This window comes from Serpula lacrymans (assembly GCF_000218685.1).
Source record: "Serpula lacrymans var. lacrymans S7.9 unplaced genomic scaffold SERLAscaffold_2, whole genome shotgun sequence".
NCBI classification, from domain to species: domain Eukaryota; kingdom Fungi; phylum Basidiomycota; class Agaricomycetes; order Boletales; family Serpulaceae; genus Serpula; species Serpula lacrymans.
The window spans coordinates 1-9,737 of NW_006763291.1; the positions used below are offsets into that span (position 1 = coordinate 1).

A 9,737-nucleotide genomic window follows, 5' to 3' on the forward strand; every position below is an offset into this window, starting at 1 on the left:
GTTTGAGATGACTTGGTTATTGTTGCGAAGACCTCATTTTTATTGTATTGGTTTGTCCTCTTTCCATAATATAGTCTTCATCTGAATGTCTGACATGATTCGGGGGATATGTTCTATATCGACACTTGAGGGGGAGCTGGGTTTTGACTTGGTGGTGATCGCGAAAATCTTGTTTTCTTTTGGCCTTTGTCTTGGTGTGGGACCTACCCTTAACCTGCTAACCTGGCCCCCCAACCCCCCAAGGGGGGCTTTGTCTCTACGTTCCCATGACACTGAGTTAACGAGCCTTTGATCAACTTCCCCCCGGTTTTTTTGTCAAAGTCCTGTTTTCTTTTGTCTTGTTTTTGCTTTTTTTTGCCTTGATTCGTGTCCTATAAACCCGAGCTTTGTTGACACTGATCCCGGGCTTGGACGGGATATACTCGTTATTTTTTCGGATTTATCGACCGCTCTATTCGTTTGTATTTCCTATCACAAGTCTTGTATCTTGAGACTGAGAATTTTCGCGTTTTTTGACTCGTTTTGTGTTTGTAAACTTGTCTCAGACTGGTGGGAACGTTCGCTCTTGTCATCTTTCCCACTGACAGTGGTTTGGACTTATTCGTTCCCTTGGTTGTCTCTGATGACTCACTCGACGGCTGGGTGGTCGTTTTTTTTGCAAAAATCCTGCTTTGTTGTGTCCTGATACGTTGTACTGACATGTGGCTGGGTGGTCGTCACTTTTGCAAAAACCTTGTGTTTTTTTTTCGGATTTGTTTGCCCATGTCTTGTCCTGATCATCGCTGGAGTAGTGGTCGTGACTTGTCCCTTTGACTTGGTGGTTTATTGCAAAAATCTCATTTTTTTCGTCTTTGTTTGGTTTTATTTGGCTCTGTATTGGGCCTAGAATGTGTCACATGATCCCGGGGATATCTCATTTTTTTCGTATTTGTTTGTTTTTATTTGCCTCTGTATTATTGCCCGGAATGTGCCACATGTATGTCGTGGGTTGTCGTCCCTTTGACTTGGTGATGATTGTGAAAAACTTGTTTTTTTTTGCATTCGTTTGGCTCCGTTCGACCTTGTATTGTTGTCCCCTTTGACTTGGTCGTCATCGCAAAAATCTCATTTTTTTTGGCTTTATTTGGTTCTGTATCGTTGCCCGGGACGTGTCACATGATCCCGGGGATATGTCCTAGTTGTCGTCCCTTTGACTTGGTGGTTATCGCGAAAATCTCATTTTTTTTGTCTTTGTTTGGCTCCGTATTGTTGCCTGGTTTGTGCCACATGATCCCGGGCTTATATCCTGATTCGGTCGTGGGAATAGCTTCCCATATACGTCTGTCATGTGACCATTATACGGTCGCGAGGTTCTGCTGTCTGAACTTTCCCTGTCTGAACCGTCTGAACCTTTGAGTACGAGTGGTAATCCAAGGATCTAATAGCTAGGTCCATTTGAAATCATTGATCTCAATCGGACAGTTTGAGTGTGACAAATAGTCCATTTGAGACCATGATCTCAATTGGACCTTTTGGCACTCAGACTGTTCATTTGAGATCATGAGTGTAATTGGACTTTTGGTACTATTATGGTGAAAACCTCTAATATATATCTTTTTTTTTGACCAGAAGTAAAGACTGACACATATCTTACCCTCACGTATTTAGAAAATCATGGTACAATAGCTAGGTTGCGGACAGGTTGCGGATATGACTAATAGGTTGCGGATACCAGGATGGGGCGTCCTGGTAAAAGTAGATTATTAAAGTGACTTGACTCGGTGATTGATTGCGAAGACCTCGTTTTTTTTGTCTTGGTTTGTCCTTATTTTGCTTTGTATTATTGCCCAGAATGTCTCACATGATCCCGGGGATATGTCCTATATCGGTCGGTCGTGGGTGGTTGTCCTTTTGACTTGGTGGTGATCGCGAAAATCTTGTTTTCTTTTGGCCTTTGTCTTGGTGTGGGACCTACCCTTAACCTGCTAACCTGGCCCCCCAACCCCCCAAGGGGGGCTTTGTCTCTACGTTCCCATGACACTGAGTTAACGAGCCTTTGATCAACTTCCCCCCGGTTTTTTTGTCAAAGTCCTGTTTTCTTTTGTCTTGTTTTTGCTTTTTTTTGCCTTGATTCGTGTCCTATAAACCCGAGCTTTGTTGACACTGATCCCGGGCTTGGACGGGATATACTCGTTATTTTTTCGGATTTATCGACCGCTCTATTCGTTTGTATTTCCTATCACAAGTCTTGTATCTTGAGACTGAGAATTTTCGCGTTTTTTGACTCGTTTTGTGTTTGTAAACTTGTCTCAGACTGGTGGGAACGTTCGCTCTTGTCATCTTTCCCACTGACAGTGGTTTGGACTTATTCGTTCCCTTGGTTGTCTCTGATGACTCACTCGACGGCTGGGTGGTCGTTTTTTTTGCAAAAATCCTGCTTTGTTGTGTCCTGATACGTTGTACTGACATGTGGCTGGGTGGTCGTCACTTTTGCAAAAACCTTGTGTTTTTTTTTCGGATTTGTTTGCCCATGTCTTGTCCTGATCATCGCTGGAGTAGTGGTCGTGACTTGTCCCTTTGACTTGGTGGTTTATTGCAAAAATCTCATTTTTTTCGTCTTTGTTTGGTTTTATTTGGCTCTGTATTGGGCCTAGAATGTGTCACATGATCCCGGGGATATCTCATTTTTTTCGTATTTGTTTGTTTTTATTTGCCTCTGTATTATTGCCCGGAATGTGCCACATGTATGTCGTGGGTTGTCGTCCCTTTGACTTGGTGATGATTGTGAAAAACTTGTTTTTTTTTGCATTCGTTTGGCTCCGTTCGACCTTGTATTGTTGTCCCCTTTGACTTGGTCGTCATCGCAAAAATCTCATTTTTTTTGGCTTTATTTGGTTCTGTATCGTTGCCCGGGACGTGTCACATGATCCCGGGGATATGTCCTAGTTGTCGTCCCTTTGACTTGGTGGTTATCGCGAAAATCTCATTTTTTTTGTCTTTGTTTGGCTCCGTATTGTTGCCTGGTTTGTGCCACATGATCCCGGGCTTATATCCTGATTCGGTCGTGGGAATAGCTTCCCATATACGTCTGTCATGTGACCATTATACGGTCGCGAGGTTCTGCTGTCTGAACTTTCCCTGTCTGAACCGTCTGAACCTTTGAGTACGAGTGGTAATCCAAGGATCTAATAGCTAGGTCCATTTGAAATCATTGATCTCAATCGGACAGTTTGAGTGTGACAAATAGTCCATTTGAGACCATGATCTCAATTGGACCTTTTGGCACTCAGACTGTTCATTTGAGATCATGAGTGTAATTGGACTTTTGGTACTATTATGGTGAAAACCTCTAATATATATCTTTTTTTTTGACCAGAAGTAAAGACTGACACATATCTTACCCTCACGTATTTAGAAAATCATGGTACAATAGCTAGGTTGCGGACAGGTTGCGGATATGACTAATAGGTTGCGGATACCAGGATGGGGCGTCCTGGTAAAAGTAGATTATTAAAGTGACTTGACTCGGTGATTGATTGCGAAGACCTCGTTTTTTTTGTCTTGGTTTGTCCTTATTTTGCTTTGTATTATTGCCCAGAATGTCTCACATGATCCCGGGGATATGTCCTATATCGGTCGGTCGTGGGTGGTTGTCCTTTTGACTTGGTGGTGATCGCGAAAATCTTGTTTTCTTTTGGCCTTTGTCTTGGTGTGGGACCTACCCTTAACCTGCTAACCTGGCCCCCCAACCCCCCAAGGGGGGCTTTGTCTCTACGTTCCCATGACACTGAGTTAACGAGCCTTTGATCAACTTCCCCCCGGTTTTTTTGTCAAAGTCCTGTTTTCTTTTGTCTTGTTTTTGCTTTTTTTTGCCTTGATTCGTGTCCTATAAACCCGAGCTTTGTTGACACTGATCCCGGGCTTGGACGGGATATACTCGTTATTTTTTCGGATTTATCGACCGCTCTATTCGTTTGTATTTCCTATCACAAGTCTTGTATCTTGAGACTGAGAATTTTCGCGTTTTTTGACTCGTTTTGTGTTTGTAAACTTGTCTCAGACTGGTGGGAACGTTCGCTCTTGTCATCTTTCCCACTGACAGTGGTTTGGACTTATTCGTTCCCTTGGTTGTCTCTGATGACTCACTCGACGGCTGGGTGGTCGTTTTTTTTGCAAAAATCCTGCTTTGTTGTGTCCTGATACGTTGTACTGACATGTGGCTGGGTGGTCGTCACTTTTGCAAAAACCTTGTGTTTTTTTTTCGGATTTGTTTGCCCATGTCTTGTCCTGATCATCGCTGGAGTAGTGGTCGTGACTTGTCCCTTTGACTTGGTGGTTTATTGCAAAAATCTCATTTTTTTCGTCTTTGTTTGGTTTTATTTGGCTCTGTATTGGGCCTAGAATGTGTCACATGATCCCGGGGATATCTCATTTTTTTCGTATTTGTTTGTTTTTATTTGCCTCTGTATTATTGCCCGGAATGTGCCACATGTATGTCGTGGGTTGTCGTCCCTTTGACTTGGTGATGATTGTGAAAAACTTGTTTTTTTTTGCATTCGTTTGGCTCCGTTCGACCTTGTATTGTTGTCCCCTTTGACTTGGTCGTCATCGCAAAAATCTCATTTTTTTTGGCTTTATTTGGTTCTGTATCGTTGCCCGGGACGTGTCACATGATCCCGGGGATATGTCCTAGTTGTCGTCCCTTTGACTTGGTGGTTATCGCGAAAATCTCATTTTTTTTGTCTTTGTTTGGCTCCGTATTGTTGCCTGGTTTGTGCCACATGATCCCGGGCTTATATCCTGATTCGGTCGTGGGAATAGCTTCCCATATACGTCTGTCATGTGACCATTATACGGTCGCGAGGTTCTGCTGTCTGAACTTTCCCTGTCTGAACCGTCTGAACCTTTGAGTACGAGTGGTAATCCAAGGATCTAATAGCTAGGTCCATTTGAAATCATTGATCTCAATCGGACAGTTTGAGTGTGACAAATAGTCCATTTGAGACCATGATCTCAATTGGACCTTTTGGCACTCAGACTGTTCATTTGAGATCATGAGTGTAATTGGACTTTTGGTACTATTATGGTGAAAACCTCTAATATATATCTTTTTTTTTGACCAGAAGTAAAGACTGACACATATCTTACCCTCACGTATTTAGAAAATCATGGTACAATAGCTAGGTTGCGGACAGGTTGCGGATATGACTAATAGGTTGCGGATACCAGGATGGGGCGTCCTGGTAAAAGTAGATTATTAAAGTGACAATATCCCTCCGAAGTATTCCCAGACATAGCATTGGATCGTTGCTATGTCATTTGGATATATTCTCGAGGGTCTACAACAGTTCTCCTTCGTTGTAAGTACGATAGGATATGAGTATGAATGGAGAATAAGAAGAAAAAGGATACAAGTAATAGAATGCCAGCTGTAATCTCTAGTCCAAGAGCAAGAGGAGTGACAGGGAATGAATCGGATGACCATGACATGATGGGAATGTGATAAGAAAAATTGATTCCTCACACATACTATCTTAAAACAATCTAGTCAAATCAAAGAGCTCAGCTTTCGGGGGGAAAGACTGAGGTATATTTGAGTCCTACCTAGTCAAATCAAAGAGCTAGGTACAGGAGTAAGTAAAGTTAAACTACACATATAACCAGGTATATATTCACCTCAGCTTTCGGGGGGAAATACTGAGGTGGGTGTGGTTGCTACGAAGACTTATAAATCACCAGAAAAACGGAAGCAAAGATGTAAGTAAAAATTTCTCCATCAAAACGCACGGGCCAACTCAATCACAACTCCTTCCTAATCTGCTCGCGCCACATCCTGTCTTCGGGCTCGTACAGCGCTTGCCTACAGACTGTATTTCCAACATACTAAAGGCCCCAGAATTTCCGCCAGGCCTTCCAAGCCTGAAATTGCCTTACACCGATCGATATTATAATTGGCGCATTGTAGATTTCAATCTTTCCCGCAAGACAAACCGTAGTCTCCGGTCACAAAAGGCTTGGAACGAAGATTATTGACTATCTGTGTAGAGGCTTGGAGACGGGTGTGCTAGATATCCCTTGCTCGCAAGTTAATAATATTATATATATGTAATATATTGGATTTCTTGTTTTAACACCAGAATATGAAGTTCCTACTCAGATTATTACGTTATTGATTAAACTACAATAGCTACTGGAGTTCCAGCATATACTATTCAACTCACAAAAAAAGCCATCGTGCATGCTCACTATCATGATAATAACTCCGTCAGTGGCCCCACCTGCGTAACCTCTCTTGCCTTCCTCTTCAGCTCTTTATCTTGGGCCTTTGCCATCCTCTCTCCAGCTTTGGCTCTCTTTTCGTAGCGAGCCTGCGAGGTCGAAATTCATACATCTGTCAGGATATCATCGGCCGGGGCACCAGTAAAGCTCACCTGAGCACCATGCTTCAACCGCGTAATAATATTCGCAGCCTCGCCTTTCGTCAGCCCATCTATCCGCTTAACAGAATCTGAATCCAAAGTTGTCGCCAAGTCGTCGTTCGCAATACGGGACTTCTTCGTCCACCTCTTCTGGATAAAAAGCTTCTGGCTGTCGCTAGCAGGCGCCCTCCTCCACTGCGCGGAACGAAGCAGCCTAAGCCAAAAATTTACATCGTCAAATTATGCTCCAAGACACATAGAAGTTTGTTACTTGTACATACCCCAAAGCCAGAGGTCCACGAATAACCTTTTGCACAGCATACGTGTCGCACCCTCTAATCGCACCAGATAGATCCTGGGCAGTTAAAATCGTCCTACTGCGTAAATAAGGCGATAATTTGAGAGCCATGGCAGTCTGAATCGGGATGGACTCAGTATAAGTTGCCTTGTAATGTTCGGGATCGGCTGTACAAATAAAGATGCAAGATGCATGCGTGAGTAACTATGCATATATCCAGATATCCCAAAAATAAATAAAGTTAGATATGAAGGTACGAAGGGAAGAGACTTACACTCATCCCCTTCAACACGCATGACTTTAATAAATCCTTTCCCCATGCACTCTAGCACATATACACCGGCTCCACATCCTACCCATGCGTTCGCACTCATCTTATTAATCCATGGCGCACCACACGACTGTGCAACCAGGGAGAAAGGATCATCATAATCGGTGTAAGTAACAGAAGTAGGGTCAGGGATCTCATCTCCGCTGCTCAGTTGAGGCGGGGAATCCGAGGAAGAGGTGGCAAGAGAGGAGGGGATGGAAGTGCGGGCTTCTAAGGATTCGGTGGTTTCGTCTTTAACAACAGCATATTAGTTTTGTCGGTTGATATTCATACAACGAAAAACAACACCATCCACGATTTCTGCTGGATCAAGCCCGAACAGTGTTGGCGTTGACACTACGCCTGCCACGCGGCTGGTGCTATCGACGAAATCTATGATCCGACAATCGACTTTTCCGGTGTCAGGGCATTGTCTCATACCACGACCAATCTGTGAGATGTAATTAACAGGTCGTTCATACGATTCATACAATACTAACCATCTGAGCAAAAACGTTCCTTGACCGCGTTGGTCGGGCTACAATGACACAGTCGATTGAAGGGATATTCGTACCTTCTGTTAAGATTGCTACACAGAAAGTGACAAATTAGACCTTGTCAATACTGCATATGCTTAGGAGATAACGTAAACGATATCGCACCACAGTTAACAAGAACAGGGAACTCTCCTTCCCTGAAGGACTGTATCAGAGCTGCACGTTCTGCAGTGGGTGTGCCAGAATACAGGTATCGTGCGTCAATGCCGTAGGAGCGAAACGTGCTCGTAAGCTCCCGTACGTGTGCGAGATTAACACAAAAAACGAGCGTAGTGTTTCGGCCCTCTAATGTCATGGGTCAGTTCATTAATACACGATAGCTACATTCGCGTTTGCAGTCGCTGCAAATATACTTACGTGCACGATCGAGATAAGTTTGCACGACGATGTTGTTCACTGTTGGGGTGTTGATAAAATTACACAAACTCGCTGCGTTGAAATCGCCCGTTCTCCTGTTTACTGTAACATCTCTCAAGTCGATGTTCGTGCGTACAGTCGTAAAGCGCACATTACACAGCCTTTACCAAATTGTCAAACCAACTCACGGTTGATGTACTACATATCACACATAAGGACAGACAAGGACGTACCACTGTTCCTTGATCATCTCGAGAAAATCACGGTGGTAGACTATGCGTTCAAATACTGAGCCGAGGGCTAAACCGTCATGACGACTAAATGTGGCTGAGAATCCGAGGATGGCAACGGAGTGAGGAAGGACAGGTGGTTTGAAAGTACTGTCAGGGTTTTTGATTGCAGGGTTAAAGTGAGATAGGATTCGACGGTAACTATCGTATCATTGATAGATTAACAGATGACTGAAGGAAGAAATGCGGAGGAGAGCTCACGAAGGTGCAGCTGCATGATGGGCTTCGTCAATAATGATTGCTTTTATATTGTGAGGGTCAAATTTTGCCAGTCGATGAGGCTGGAGTAGAGTTTGATATGTCGCGACAGTTCTTCACGTAAACACATTTCAGAATACCATTTAATAAGTCGCATAGGATAACGAGCCCAAAACGAAGGAAATCTACTTACACATCAGCAATTCCAGACGCCCTATACTTCACGCCCTGCTCAATCTCGACGTCCCAGTGCGGAAATAGCGCCTTCGCTTGTTCTGCTGCTTGCTGTGCGAGCTCGACGCTGTTCACAATGATGAGAGACCTAGACGTTTGAGGAGAGGGTGCGCGGATTTTGGAGAGGAGAAAGATGAATACTGTGGTTTTTCCGGCTCCTGTGGGAAGAGAAACGCCTATGCGATTTGAGCCGGATTTGATAGCGTTTGTACAGGCATCGATGCAGGATATTTGGTATGGACGCAGGTTAACGAGGGGCGCGCTGGTTACCATCCCACGGAAACGCAAGAGGCCATGGGTTATGTGTTGGAGACATGACCGCGACAGACCAAACATGAAAAAGGTTGCGATGCAGGCTTGGCAAGAAAACACACCTCAGGTTCTCGGCACCAATACAGTCCCGGACAGCCAAACTCAGGTTGTGGCGGACCGGGACATTTTCACGGAAAACTGACCTCAGATTCATACTCAGGATGGCAAAATACGCCTAAAAACAATGCTCCGAGATTTTTTCCACGACGTTTTAGGGTGGCCAAATATTTTGGCGTAATCAGTAATATTTTAAACTCCTTGTGTGAGGGTCGGTCAGTTCAGTAACGACTCTATTGCCATCATGGCACTCTCTGACACCTGCCGGTGTCACTTCTGCTTTTGTATAGCCCATGCAGCGGCTTTCCCAGTCAGCCCATGAGAGAACACTGATTGCTGCATGGCACAATTACTTAGCAAGCAAGATGACTTTTGTGACCAGCAGTTAATGGTTGAGAAGTTTATCAAGGATGCAGGACACGAGTGCATCTTCTTACCAAAGTTTCACTGTGAGCTCAACCCAATTGAGATGGTAAGTTCTGATTGCTTGTAAAGATGCTATTTCAATCTAAAAACATATCTCAGTACTGGGGTTGGTGCAAATATCAATATCGTGAGGTTCTGAAGAAGTCCTTTGAGCAAGCAAAGAAGTACATGCTGTAAGGACCATTTATATTTTCTTATGTTCTTATCTTTTCGTTCCATGTCTTGGTTCTCAGACACTTTTCCCATCACACCTCTGGCTCTAGGGCTAGAGGTATCATTTGCTATTTTGCTTCTCATAGC

At 43.9% G+C, this 9,737-nt stretch overlaps 1 protein-coding gene across 1 annotated transcript; it reads right to left on the minus strand.

The window, feature by feature from the left end:
• Window positions 1-6,078: 6,078 nt before the first annotated feature.
• On the minus strand, window positions 6,079-8,938 carry SERLADRAFT_444856 (uncharacterized protein; the record flags this gene model as incomplete). The annotated part of the gene is made up of 11 exons (XM_007313110.1): window positions 6,079-6,347; window positions 6,411-6,612; window positions 6,680-6,863; window positions 6,971-7,258; window positions 7,316-7,457; window positions 7,507-7,595; window positions 7,669-7,848; window positions 7,921-8,081; window positions 8,154-8,351; window positions 8,412-8,522; window positions 8,602-8,938. 11 exons carry the CDS (start codon window positions 8,913-8,915, stop codon window positions 6,228-6,230), a joined length of 1,989 nt encoding a protein of 662 aa, XP_007313172.1.
• Between the last annotated feature and the right edge of the window lie 799 nt (window positions 8,939-9,737).